This window comes from Chiroxiphia lanceolata, chromosome 11, assembly GCF_009829145.1.
Source record: "Chiroxiphia lanceolata isolate bChiLan1 chromosome 11, bChiLan1.pri, whole genome shotgun sequence".
Taxonomy (NCBI): Eukaryota; Metazoa; Chordata; class Aves; order Passeriformes; family Pipridae; genus Chiroxiphia; species Chiroxiphia lanceolata.
Genome location: NC_045647.1, coordinates 21,262,672 through 21,276,970, shown reverse-complemented (window position 1 = coordinate 21,276,970; position 14,299 = coordinate 21,262,672). Strand labels below are relative to the sequence as shown.

The window sequence follows — 14,299 nt, the reverse complement described above, 5'->3', positions numbered from 1 at the left end:
GAACCTGTAAAAGCGGATACTGTACTTGATAATGAGGTGGTGTCAGGAAATCTGATACCTAAAATATGTGTGTCTGAGAAAACTGATGGTCATAGTGCTGTATCATGTCAGGTGAACTCTGGTCAGGTTGTGGTGGTTCTGCAAACGGCTGCCTTGGCAATTCAGAGTTCCTTAATGTTTAATTAAATAAAAGATTTATGAAGATCTTAAAGTTTCATCCTGGGTTTGATCTTCGAAACCTGTGAAAACCAGCAAACTGTATTCAGGGAGAAGATGCTGGTGAGAAGGTGAGGTGCAAGGTGGGGAGGGCTGGGTTGGTGCTGCTGCAGAGCAGAAGGGAACAGGCTTGGCAGAACTGCCTTTATTTGAAGCTCTCAAAGAGGGAGCATTGTGGCACTGCTTTGCCCAAGCAGAAAAGAATCCCAAGTGCTTGCTTATGCCTGTTCAGTGTGATATAAAGGTGTATAGGAGGTTTTTTGTTTGTTTTTATCTCAATAGCTGCTGTCAGAGCATGAATGTATCCTTGAATCCTAAACATGGTTGCTGAGCCTTTCCTAAAATCGACACTTGAAATGTGTGGATTGTCTTGGGGTAGTGCAGATGGCCCAGCACGGGGATGTTTAATATAAATTAATGGAGTCTTTACATACATCTTAGTTAAACAGTAATAAAGCTCGAAGCTCTGAAAGTCTGGGACATGTAACTAAAAAAGTGCTTTCCTGTAAAAGTTAATTTTTTTTACAGCGAAAACAGGATTTGAAAGCTGAGAAATGCAAGTTCAAAAAGCAGAAAATTATTCCAACAGAGATGTCTCTTCCTGGTCATCTTCCTGTGAGAATATTGGTGCTGCTGTTCCAGGGTCAGTTGTTCCCAAGTGAACAAGAAATGGATGAGCAAATGGTAATTTCATAAATTGTGGAGACTTGGAAAAATCAAACCTAATTTTTCATTTGTTCCATGTTGATTTTTTTTCACTAACACTGAGATATCTCATTTGTTATGGCAAATTCCAGGGTAGTGGTTTTTTTTCTGGATCTGGTGGATTCTATGGATTGGGAAGGCAAAGAGACAAATCTGTAACATTACTTTCTACAAACGGGACTCTGAAGGGTTGCCATTTCTGGATAGGGGGAATTTTATTTTACTGAAGTTGTAGAGAGTCACCAAATAAATTGTCACTGAAAGCCAGTCATGCCAGTTTGTTTTGGACCAGTGGATCTCATGAGGGCTGGTGTAATTTGTAAATTGTAATTATGATTTGTAAAAAAACTGCCCATGAGCCAGCAGTGTGGGTTTGCAGTCCAGAAAGTTAGCGGGGTCCTGGGCTGCATCCAAAGGGACATGGCAGCAGGTCCAAGGAGGGGATTCTCCCCCTCTGCTGTTGTGAGACCACCTGGAACACTGGGTACAGTTCTGGGGTCCCCAGCATGAGAAGGACATGGAACTGATGGAGCAAGTGCAGAGGAGGCCAGGAAGTTGATCAGAGGACTGGAGCACCTCCCATGTGGGACAGCCTGGGAGAGCTGGGGCTGCTCAGCCTGGAGGGGAGAAGGTTGTGTGGAGACCTCAGAGCCTCTTCCCCTGTCTGAAGGGGCTACAGGGAACCAGAGAGGGTCTGTCCATCAGGAACTGTAGTGACAGACAAGGCGGAATGGCTTCAAACTGAAAGGGGAAATTAAGGTTCGACGTCAGGAAGGAACTCTTCCCTGTGAGGGAGATGAGGCCCTGGCACAAGTTGCCCAGAGAAGCTGTGGCTGCCCCATCCCTGGCAGTGTTCCAGGCTCGGCTGGACGGGGCTTGGAGCAGCCCGGTCTGTGGGAGGTGTCCATGCCCTGGTGATGTTTAGGGTCGGTTCCAATTCCTCCCCATGCCCTGTCCCCTCAGCCCGTTCCCGCCGGGAGCGCGCGCTGCCCGCGCCAGGCCCTGCGCATGCGCGGCGAGAGGCGCGCGCTGCTACCTCCAGGCACAGCGTGAGGGCCGCGCAGGCGCATTGGGGTGGGGCGGGGCGGGGCGGGGCTGTGGGGGAGCACATCCGGGGCACGGCGACGCTTCCACCGCACGGAGGGACCGGGGACTGAGAGACCATGGTGAGTGAGGGATAAGGGACTGGGGGATATGGCGAGTGAGGGACTGAGGGGATATGGTGAGTGAGGGACTGAGGGACCATGGGGAGTGCGGGGTTGGGCTGAGGGGCCCTCCCTGCCCGCCGGTGCCTTCACCGGGCGAGGGGGTCGCGGTGGGGCCCGGCCCTGGGCAGGGGCGCTGGGAAGGGGGAGCGCGGTGGGCCCGGGGTCCCTCCCGCCCTGCCAGTGCCCAGAGCGGCCCCGGGCTGTGACTGACGCCCTCTCTTTGTGTGTTCCAGGCGCGGAACGCGGAGAAGGCCATGTGAGTGTGGCAGCATGACTTGACTCGTGTGTGACCTCCTGTGAGCCTGCGGCTGTACCTGCTTTCACACCTCTGTGCCCGCTGGCCATGGCTGTACCTGGTTCAGACAGAGCCACGCTGGCCCCATGGGACTTGCTGTTCAGGCTGTTTTAAAGCACCACGAGTTTATTGATGCTTTTGGGTACTTAATTGCACACGTGCTGCTCCAGTGGCAGTGTGGAGAGGAGGGCACATGCCTGGTACTGTGGAACCCTCCTAGCTGTGCTGGGTGGTTTTGTGCAGGACAGACACTGCAGCAAGGACTGGGGGATAAGTACACTGGAATATGTTCCAAGGGCCCCATTTGCTTTTGGGCAGTTCCAGTTTTTGAAACAGAGATACCAGGCCAAATAGGAATCTGGCAGCATTCCTTTAAGGATAATTCCTGCTTGGGAGTGGCTTGGGCTAAACCAGTGGTTTTTAACAAATTTATTTTTGTATTGGCTTTCCTGAGGAGTTTTTGAAAAGGGTTGGAGGCTACACATCTAAAACATCTGGATTAGAGGCTCTTTGGTATATTTGTCTCCTGATTGTTCTTTTTCCTAAAATACTTCCTGAGCTTGTAACAGTAACTCAGTGAGGGGCTGCAGAGCCCACAGCTGTCTGATACCTCAGGAGGTGCTGTTAGTGATCCCATCCAGTACCTCTGGATTGGACCGGAATGAAAAGTTACCAGGTTTTTAATTCTGGAAATGGCTCTTAACAGCAGATAAAGTGGCTGGCTTATGTGCAGGATGTAGGTGTGCTGATACTGGATGTGCTCAGCTGTTCTGTGCTTTTTAACGTAACTAGTAAATGTCTAATAAATGAAACTGTTGGAAAATGGGGCTGTGTAGTCTCTGCTCGGCTTTCAGAGATTAATATTTTAGTTATGCTAATGGACTTGATTACTAACTCCTGCTTTCCTTAATGGAGCTTTTTCCCATTGAGATTTTTATTTGCTTTTTGATATATCCTCTGCTAAGATCAACTAAAACTTAATGCTTCTGTTTCTAACTTGTTTATGTCCTTTCGCTGCAGATGTCCAATATCATGGCATATGTTGAACAGAAAGAATAATTAGGTGCTTACCAGGATATATGTTTATCTAAGACGTGGACCACTGATGAGAAGTGGTTCTCAACTACTGTTGAGAAGTCACAAGTTGGAAGAGCCAGAGGTGGTCAGTGAATCTGTTCAAACCTTTGTTTTCTATGGTCTATAATTAAGTCCATCATAAACATTCAGAGCAAGACTTGTTCCTGTTGGAATGTGGATTTGTAGAAGTAAATTTGCTTCTTTTCTTCCCTTTAGGACGGCCTTGGCAAGGTTTCGGCAAGCCCAGCTTGAGGAAGGAAAAGTGAAGGTAGGATGGAAAAGCTCTGAAGGTTTGTTTGCTCTGTTGAGAGAGGAATGCAGGCCTTGGACAGAGCTGTGTTGGGTTATGAGCCAGGCCCAGGTGTCCTGCAGGAGCCTGGCATCAGTCAGATGGAGACACAAACCAGAAACGGTAACCAGAACTTTCCTAAATAAATAACTTACTTAAATGTCACATATGTATCTGTTTCAGAGGTATGTTGGCTTGGCTGCCAAGAAGAAAGTGCAAACTGAACATCACTTAATTTTTTAATGGAATATAGGTAGAATATGTAATAGTTTGGGGGAAAAAAACCCAACCAAACTATAGTAATGCTATGAATAGAGACAGCATTCTGGGCAAAAAATGAACATTATTTTTGAGTCTGAAGTTACCTCCATCTGCAACTACTTAGGCAAATTCATGCACAAACACTGACATTAATCACAAGGTTGGTTTGGATTTCTTCCCAGAAGTAGAGAAATCCTTCTCATAATCTCATCTATTGGGGATGTTCTGACAAAAGGGCAACCATGAAGCAGAGGTCTTCAAGGTCCCTGAGCTCCAGACTCCCATGAGACACAATGTTGGCATGTTGTTAACCCAGCACATGACAACTGTGCTGCTGTTCATGATGGGCTTCACTGTCATGTGGATTTTTTTTTATTACTGTCAGATTGATCAAAAAAATGGACTTTGTAATTTAAAAAATACCCACCACTATAACAAAAGAAATAGCATCTCACAGAACCTCATTCCCAACTCTCTCTGGATTTTCCTGAGCGCTTTTCACCAAATCAAAACTCAAAGTGCAAGAATATTTATGTAAGGATCAGAGTGTTCTCAGTTAGCTTTTTGGAGAGGTTTATAAGTGAGCAATATGAAACAGGGAAGTGAAAAATGACAGTTTGGAGAAACTGTCATGATAAAGATTCCATGAACAACGGAGATGAAGATGGAATAGAGTTTCTGTTAGGTTATGTGGAGAAAGGCTGTTTACATAGATAAAAGGTAGAGGTGTGGAAGTGCTGTGAGGAAAGGGACAAAATAACTGCACACACAGGGTCCTAGAGGAAAGATGAACTATTGGAATACAAAACAAAATCATCTTGGAAAAAATTAGATTATTTAGGTAGTAGCAATTGAGAAGGACAGGCTTAAACTTAACCTGTTCTTGGAAGACAGTGGATTTTGTTTAGCTGTTAGTGTGCTGAAAATGGTGAAACGTGTTTAAAATGGAATGTTCTTTGTGTTGGAGAGGATTGTGGGGTGTTTTGGATAGAGTATATTTAAGTAGCTTTTTATATTCTTGATAGTTTAATTTGGCAGGGCTGTAAACCATTATTGTTTTCCATTTACTGAAAACCAGTGGGAGCAGAAGGCCCAGGAACTTGGTAGTGTAATTTGGGATAAGTTTGGGTGAAGTGCTGTGGATATGTGGATTCTTGGTTAACCTTGATGGTGTGTCTGTGTGTCAAACAGGAACGGAGACCTTTCCTTGCATCCGAGTGTAATGAACTGCCCAAAGCTGAGAAATGGAGGCGACAGGTAATAGCACCCTGTGGACTTTTCTAATTCTCTGGGAGGTGGAACTTGAGCACTTCCTATTTCAGCGGCCTGCTTGCAATTTTTTTCATTTTTCCTCAGGACACTGACAGTTAATCACAGAATGATTTAGATGAGAAGGTCATATGGTTCACTACGTTGTTCGAAGTGGTCAAGTTGACCCAGGACCATGTCCAACTGAGGTCAAATGTGATTTAAATATCTTCAAGGATTTTATATTCCACAGCTTTTTGGGGCCACCGTTCCAGTGTTTGATTACCTTCTTAATTATTTCCCTACCACCACCCCTCCGTGAATTTAATCAGAATTTCCACAGTTTCAACTTGTGTTTTGTTGCTACTTGTCTTATTGTCATGCACCTCTCAAACAATCTGGCTCTGTCTTCTCCACTGAAGATAGGTTTTCTTCAGAGATTAATTTCTGTGTTCTTATTTGACTAGATCATCGGGGAGATTTCCAAGAAAGTGGCACAGATTCAGAATGGTAAGATTTTTCTAATAGTGTTTTATCTTTTTGAATCTCCAGTCCTAAACCATTTCAGTTGTTTCCATTGCACAAATTCTGAAATTACTTTGGTGCTTCTAGTGAGCTGCCTAATGTACTGTCTTTTTTCTCTCTAACAGCTGGATTGGGTGAATTCAGAATTCGGGACCTGAATGATGAAATAAACAAACTTCTGAGGGAGAAAGGACACTGGGAATACAGAATAAAGGAGCTGGGAGGCCCTGATTATGCTGTGAGTGTAGAATGTGTTGTACTGCCTGGTTGTTGTGCTTACAACTGAAGTGACTACTGGTAAAAATCTGTGCAACATTTAGTTAACCATGTGTGCCTTGGCCAGTGTTTGTTGGAGAGGATCTTTATTCAGCCCCTAAAAATGCTTGGTTGTTGTTAGAAGAAAATTTTAAACTCTGTTTGTTTTCCAGCGGATTGGACCGAAAATGTTAGATCATGAAGGGAAAGAAGTTCCAGGGAACAGGGGCTACAAATATTTTGGAGCTGCAAAGGATTTACCAGGAGTTAGAGAGCTTTTTGAAAAGGAGCGTAAGTAAAGAGCAACTCTTCCCAGACATGACTGTAAATTGTAGCGTGTCTTGAGTCAAATGTTGTTGTAGCTTGTGAGGAGTGCTGGTAACAGCACTTCTGGGCCATGTCTTAGGTCAGATAAATGAAACTCTGAGCACAAGTAATTAAATGGTGTTTCTTTGGGCAAAGAACACCTTTGGCTGTTTGCAATTAAAGGAATTTAGAAAAGAGTAAACTGGTTTCTTCTGGGAGTTCCAAATGATAAGAACTGAGAACTATAGAATCTTTTCAGCATAACAGACTATCTTCATCAGGAAGTTCTAAATAGCACTTGGAGCTCAGAGGTTAAAGAAAAAGAAGAAAAAGGGGAAGCTGGGTTGAACACAAGTTTAGGAGCAGGAATCAGCTTTCATAACAGGAAAAACTAGATGTGAGGGATAAATCTATTGATTTGTCAGAGAATGAGTGGGAATTGCTTGGGCCTGAAAGTGAGGCAGCTACTGAACCAGCTCCTTCTTCCTTGCCATCTGCGAAGAGGAATTATGGGAAGTACTCCATAACCTGGGGGAAGCACTGGGTTGTGTATTGGAACTGGTTTGTGTGGGACAGAGTCCAACACAGTGCGCCTAAGCTGGCAGCAGTTGGGTGCTGTGAGGTGTGATGGGAACTGGGAATGCACAGTGATGGGATGGAGCTGGGTTAGTGACAGGGTGTTCCTGCAGCCCTCCCACCCCCACGGAAAACTCGGGCTGAGCTCATGAAGGACATCGATGCTGAGTACTACGGCTACAGGGATGAGGACGATGGCATTCTGGAGCCTCTGGAACAGGAGCATGAAAAGAAAGGTATGTGGGATTCTTCAGCCCAAGGAGGGAGATAGTGGACCCTGAAGTGAAGGTGCCTTTTTTTTTCCCTGTGAGACAGGGAAAACTGTCCCTGAGACAACAGTCTTATCTGTGGCTGTCTGTCACATAGGTATCCACAGGCTGAGTTTGTCTGTCACATAGGTATCCAGATCACTGTGTAAGGCATTTCAGGTTGGAGGTGTGTGCTTTAGAATTGACTTTCATCTTTACTACTGTTAATGATTTAATATTGTCAGCAAGTCATTTACTATTGAAGGAAAATTTCCTTTTTTCCCTACCTTTTTCATGCTTAAGACCGTAAAAAAGAGTAGGTTGCAGCAATGAGATCTGTGGGACTCCAGCAGTTATCTCCCTCCCTTGTAAAAACCACCTATGCCATCTGTTTCCTGTCTCACCTCATTATTTATTTATCCATAAACACAGCTGTTTGTTTTTTTGGGAGATTAGAGAGGCCTTCTGGAAACCCTGAAGTCTGGGTGGCTTGTGTTAATTTATCCACGTCATCTGTCTTCGAACTTCAACACATTTGTGAATATTTTCTCCTTTTAAATCTATTTTTCTCAGTAAATGCTGTTTATCCATGTGCGTGCTCACATAGTTTTCTAGTGTTGTTTCTTCTGACCTCCCTGCTAAAGACATCAGGATTATGAGTCTTAATTCCTCAAGCTCTTCAGCACTGTGAGCCATTTTCTGTTACTTGTGTAGCTCAAGCAAGAGGCCACACAGTACCTTTAAGAGGTTAGCTGTTTCCTAAATGGTTCTCTTAAGTGCTGCTGGTGAGCACTGCCTGATCCTTAGTTATCCCTTCTCCATGTGTGAGACATTCCCAGTATTGTGTGTTCAAGTGGTGCCTTGTCAGGTTACAGGGCAGGGAGGAGGAGGGGGCTAAAGGAAATGTTTAACTAACCAGTGTTGTGGAGCCCTCACCTGAGGGAAGGGGAGCTGCTGCAGGTAGTGATAGTGTGGGAAGGGAAGTGGTGTGGGACAGGGCTCCCAGCAGCCTCCCCCCAGGGATCAGCCTGCACATCCTCTGGATGCAGGCTGGAGAGGGACCTGGGCTGCCTTCACGGGGTAACAAGGAAACTGTCACCTTGGGTGATTGTGCTGCTTGAACTAACAAGGCTGGAGGTGCTGACAGAGCCAGTGGTGGACAACTAGTGCACAAGAGCTGGGGTCCCTCAGGGTCAGTGGGTGTCTGGGCTCTTGTGGTTTTTACCTTGGTAAGTGAAGTTAAGTTTTTGCGAAACAAAGTATTGAAAAAACTTCCTAATTTGAGGTGCCTTTTCTGTTAGGGAACCACAAACAAACACAGCCACGGGTTAAATCTGGCTCTCTGAGCGAGAGCACTTTACTGCATGATCTGTGATAGCTTGGGGGAATGCCTGCTGACTTCTAGGCATTCCTACTGCCTCACTGGATTAATCTTGTACCTCTCTAGGAGTTTAAGCACTGCCCATGTCACTGATTAAGGTTTTTAAAACTTTTTGGCTCTTACTAGCACTCTGCTGGAGTAGAGGTGCAGCAGCCTGACAGCTTCCTAGCAGTGAGGTACAGAATTGGGATAGTGCTGCAATGTAAGAGAAATACACTCTGAGAAAAAAGTGTGTCACTGTAAGGAGCATAATCATGTTTAATTAACAACATGGTGATCAGCATCTCTAGAGCTGCTGACACACTTCAGAGCTATCAGAGCCACTGAACCTGGCCATGTGACCCTGTTACTCAGTTCAGAAAGTAGGTCGGTATTTATCCATGGCATTTAGAGTCCAAAATGTACCCAAACTGAGGCATTAGCAAGTACCACACTTTGACAGTGCCATCGTGGGTTTTGCTCAGACTACACTGCTGTGTTTTATTAGATGGTACATTGAGGTTCTACAGTAAATGTGTTATTGATGTAGATTTAGGCAAGAAGTTTAAGTCCACTGGAAAAGCTTTGGAAATCAGACCATGCTGCTTTGACTGGCTCTCAGATACATTTACCATTTTCCTTTGCTAACCAGTTATAGCAGAAGCAGTGGAAAAATGGAAAATGGAGAGGGAAGCACGACTTGCAAGAGGTGAGGAGGAGGAGGAAGAAAATATCTATGCTGTCAATGATGATGAGGTAGGTGACGGCTAAGATGACGTGACATTTCACGTATCTTCTCTGCTGCCTTCTTGAATGTGGTGTTACTGTGCTGAGAACCTGTGTGCTGTGCCCTGCCCTTCTCTGCGCCTGACCAACTGCACCATTGGCCCTGCTTAGTAAGAATTGGTAGCAGTGACTACACTTGGCCCAAGTTTAGAGAGCACTGAAGGCTGGCACCTTTCATTCAAGTGAGAACCAGTTGCTGAGCCCTTGCTGTGATTTAACTGGCACTGCCTGGAATTCTGTGTTTGTCGAGGTGGTGTGTTGGTAGCACTGGTCAGCTGTGCTTGTAGGTACAACCTGCATCGGTATCCTGTCCCCAAAGCTGCTTGTGCTGTTAATGTCCTACTGCCACTGCTTAGCAAAACCAAGGGTTGCAGGGCCTTATTCACACTTGAATCCTAACACAGCAAGGCTTTGCTCATGCTGCTGTCACTGCTGGGACATGGCTCTTGTTTCTTTGTTCTCCCTGCAAGACCTATCAAAGGGATACTGGAAACAAGTTCTCATTTGTAGTCTGTACCTAAGTGGGTTTGATACAAGAATGAAAAGGAGATAGTCCACAATGTGAATCTGGTGGCTCCTCCAGTCCCCTGTTTTATTCATATTGTCTCCTGATTCATGAGACCAGCTCTCAGGTGTGAGACAAAGCAGTTCAGAGCTGCACAGGGAAATGGTACCTATATTTTTAAAGCACTTGCCTTCTTCTTGCTTAGCTGGCTCCTCTCCTGTTTATACCTTTGCTGTGGTATAAACCACATACCTTCCATATCCAGAGATATGGAAGAGGAGTAAATAGAGCTTTACATCCAGCAGAGCAAAGGCCATATGAGCAATGGAAGCAGTAATTTTGAAAATGTCAGGGAGCAGGGTCTGGATGTGGTCCTTGTCATATTCCTTTGGTGTTCAGTTCTCTTCTCCTAATTCCTGTGTTTGTAGTGTTGATCGTGCTCTATCCTGGTTCCTTCTGGCAAAACAAGTAAAAAGGATTTTTTTTATGACCTCTATAGAAAATAAACTTGATGTGGCTTAATTTTTTGACTTTTTAGTCTGATGAGGAAGGTGGCAAGGAAAGAGAAGGAGAAGAAGGCCAACAGAAATTCATTGCACATGTTCCAGTGCCAACTCAGCAGGAGGTAAGACGTAACAAAATTAGGTTGCAGAGATGCACGCTGGCTTTTGCAAGGCAGATCTTCACTTATGTCACATCATCAGTAAAAGTGCCCTAAATTGGTTATTTCTGTGACTTGACTCTGCAGCTGTTTATTTCTCTTGCAAATACTGTGGTTGTGTTGTGGTACCATTGCTATAACACTTTTCACCTGAGAATTTCCAAAACCTTCATAAATACTCCATAAATTGGAAAGTGTTGTGGTGCTATGATCAATAACCAGGATTGTCTACTATATCTGCACTGTGACTTTCTGCTGATGGTGTACCTTTTTAAATTTAAGGGGATGATTTCTGAATTGCAGGGTTTGTTCTCATAAATTTTCTAAAATTATTTTGGTGGCATGACCTTGAATTTATTGTTATATTTTGAAACTGCTCTAGGGTGTTTATTACCTTCACAGTGACAGGTTGTTTGAAGCACAACCCAGGCAAAAAGGTTCTGGAGTTACGTAGCTGTTTCTCTTTCTTAGTGGCAAATCACTCCATACCTTATGCCTACAGGATTGTGCCTTCTAGATTCTGAATTACTAAAAGTCAAGGTTCAGAACACTTATTTTGAGAGATGCTGTGTGCGATCTGGACAAATATAAAATCATTACTGAGACTAAAGCAAGTCATGCAGGTTGTTATTAGTAGATCTTTGAAGTATGTGCTTCTTAAAGGATCAGGTATCACTGGCACTTCCAGGCAAAATTCAGGGCAGAGATTCCTGCCCGTGGCTGATGTGAAGGGCACGCTCACTAAATGTTAGTTCAGAGGTGTGGACTCCTGTGGCCTAGACCCATGAGTTCTGCATTTCCTAAAGCTGTATCTGAGGGAATCATTTGGAACAGATCAAAATGAAATGGCAGCTAACACTCTGATTAACAAGGGTAGGAGCACAGATCAGAAACAGGCATCTGTTTTACTGCTTCTTTTGACTTCCAGGAGCTTCATCTGAGTATTAAAAAGGGTACTCCTGACTCATCATAGTTCCACTACTTTTACACTAGTACACAGCCCTTTCCCAGGCTGTTTGCTGTGTTTTCCTTCCTCCTGTCCGTTGCCGAGCATCCTGGGTTTCAGCATCTCACTTAAGCTAAATGCCATCCTGTTTTTCTCTTTGCAGATTGAGGAAGCTCTTGTGCGGAGGAAGAAGATGGAGCTCCTCCAGAAGTATGCCAGTGAGACCCTCCTGGCACAGAGTGAGGAGGCAAAGACACTGCTGGGACTGTAACACCAGCATGGCCTGGTTTGGGAGCAATCCACCCAAAAGCAGCAGGCTCCTATGTTCCGGTAGCAATGGCTTTAAGCTCTGAAAGTCCTTTGGATGTCAAGAGTAAACTGATGGAATTACAGTGTATTCTGCAAAGGAAACCCATCATTTTGGTTTATCCAGTAGAATGACTGGCACTCCAGTGCTGACAAAGATCAGACCTTGTCTCTGCATCTACAGCTGTCATCAGTCCCTTCAGTTTGTAAAAGGGTCTGTGCAGTGGTGCCTCTTACAGATAGAACCACACACCCACCAACCTCTGAAATCCTGAGGGGAAGCTGATGGCATTCCTGCCACCCTCTCTGCTCTATCCTGACTGTAAGTGTACACATCCTTCTCATGCTGTTTTTTGATGAGCTGAATCCAGAATTAACTCAGTTACACCTGCTTAGTTTACCAGAATAGCCTAGAACCTGTTTAGAGGTACTTGAATGACAGATCTTATGAGTGACTTTGAAGTAGATTTGGTTCTTTTTGTAACACATACAGTGTCTAAAATCTGCTGCCCTTTTTGTGGTTTTTAACTGCGCCTGGATGGATTGCTTAAATGCTGGATATTTCAGCAGCTGTTGTAAAAAACTTTGTGATACCTTGCTCAAATATTTTTAGTAAAACTTATTTACAACTTGATGTCTTGTTTCATTCTAGCTCAGAGGGTTGTGGTGATTCCCTAATCGTAGCCAAAGAATGGGATCATAAACAGCCATCCCTGTAGGGATTTGAAGCTCTGCATCCCCTACTGCTCTTGGCTTGTGTATCCTGTGACGAGAGGCAAGTTACAGCAGAGCCTGTTTAGAATCTTCTGGGTGACTGTTGTACAGATCTGAATGAATGACATTTTAAATTGGACATCTGCAGCCATGGAGTATTTCTGTCTAAGGAATAGAGTATTTAATAGTCAAGTAACCATGTCTGGGACTGTTTAACCTATTTCCAATGCTCTTAGTCTTAATCTATTACTATCTCTTGTGAATAATCCACTCCAGAACAATCAAAGCTCTAAATTATAGAGGAGAGCTTTGTCTTACTTGATGTAAGTGATCAAACAAAAAAGCCTTGAAAATGTGGAAAGTGTAGCCACCAAATTAAAAACTTAGAATAAATCAAAAGCTCAGTTATTAGTAGAGGCAAACAACTAACATCACAAACATGTTCTTCTCTCTTCCTGTTAGCAGCGCAGCTCTCTCTGCTTTGTAAGAAAGCAGCAAATGAGTGTGTTTATGACACAATAATTTGCATGTTCTGGGTTCCAGGCATCTCCAAAGTGCTGCTTTTTGAGTGTTTTCTGTTCTTGGGTTTCAAGAAGTGATGTGCTATTTACATGTTCTCTGTATTGCTGTAAAAGACAACACTGTTTCCCAGAGTTCCTTCCCCAAAACCCTGGCCATCGAGAATTGAAAAATAGACTCCTTTCCTGTTGGATGTGCTGATGGTTCTGGATCAGACTGGCGTCCTTTGCCTGTGGAAAATCTCAGTCTGTGAAGGGTAAAGGCTTTGAGGGCTGGAGATGACAAAAACAGGTTTAAGGGAGAAAAAACCCAGCTAGTTTGTACAGCCTGATACAGTCTGGTACAGTCTGATAATACCAGTGGTAGATCCCTTCTGTCACTATATGAATCTCTAAGATGGAAGACAGAAAACAGAGGGGTAAAGGCAAATCAGGGACAGAGTGATAAAGGGACAGGCATAAAAAAGGAATAAATTAAAAGAATGAGAGCAAATAAACAGGACTGTAATTGCATTCATATTCAAAGGAGTAGCTTCCAGCCCTGAGCATTAGCCAACATCATGATGTAAAAGGAAAGTTTTTAATGCAGGGCTGATCTCTGCCAACCAACACAGAACTGGAATAAATGCACAAAAATGTGGTATGGAACTGTTCAAGGCAAACTCTGCTGCCTGGCCCTCTCTACTAAATGCTCTCTCTGTAGCTCAGTGCAAAGGGTTTTTAAGCTGAATGCTCATTTTGGCTGTGCCTGAGCCAACAAATTGCAGAGGAATTCTTTGCCACAGTGGCCTGTAGCAAAAAGGTTGTGTCCTGCCTGCTGTGTGGGCTGTGGAATCACTGGTGCAGTCAGGGTGGGGAGGCTGCTGTGGCCACAGCCAGGAACTGATCCCTTGTGTCCTGCAGGATGGAACAGTGTGCAGGCTCTGTGTTAACTCTGAGCTTGCAGCAGTACTTGGATGCCTTGTGTTGTCAGGCTTACAGCTTGTACCATCTCTGCCATGCCCCAGCCCTAAGCATTCCCAGGTTGTAAAATAAATACTTTACACATGCTTACATGTAGCTCTTGTCCTCTGATCTGCCTCAGAGCTCTGCACTGTGTGAGCCTGGCTTGAGCTCTGAGGGGACAACCTCCCTAACCATGCTGTCTGAGCATCAACTTTGGCTTGCTTTTGCTTTTTAGAAATGCATTTGGTTGTTTTGTTTAGTGCCAGAAGTGGAGCAGTTTAAAGGCCACCTTCCTTACTCTGTGTCTGGGTGAGCGCAGTGCGGTCGCTGGAGGATCAGTTTCTGCCTG

General features: G+C 44.5%; 1 protein-coding gene across 1 annotated transcript; it reads left to right on the top strand.

Annotated features, from left to right (window-relative positions):
• The first annotated feature begins 2,004 nt into the window (after positions 1–2,004).
• On the top strand, positions 2,005–12,407 carry ISY1 (ISY1 splicing factor homolog). Its single transcript, XM_032698621.1, has 11 exons — positions 2,005–2,087; positions 2,363–2,385; positions 3,718–3,769; positions 5,243–5,308; positions 5,767–5,809; positions 5,950–6,062; positions 6,253–6,370; positions 7,075–7,197; positions 9,222–9,325; positions 10,399–10,485; positions 11,631–12,407. Exons 1-11 carry the CDS (start codon positions 2,085–2,087, stop codon positions 11,736–11,738), a joined length of 840 nt encoding a protein of 279 aa, XP_032554512.1. The 5' UTR covers positions 2,005–2,084; the 3' UTR covers positions 11,739–12,407.
• Positions 12,408–14,299: the final 1,892 nt, after the last annotated feature.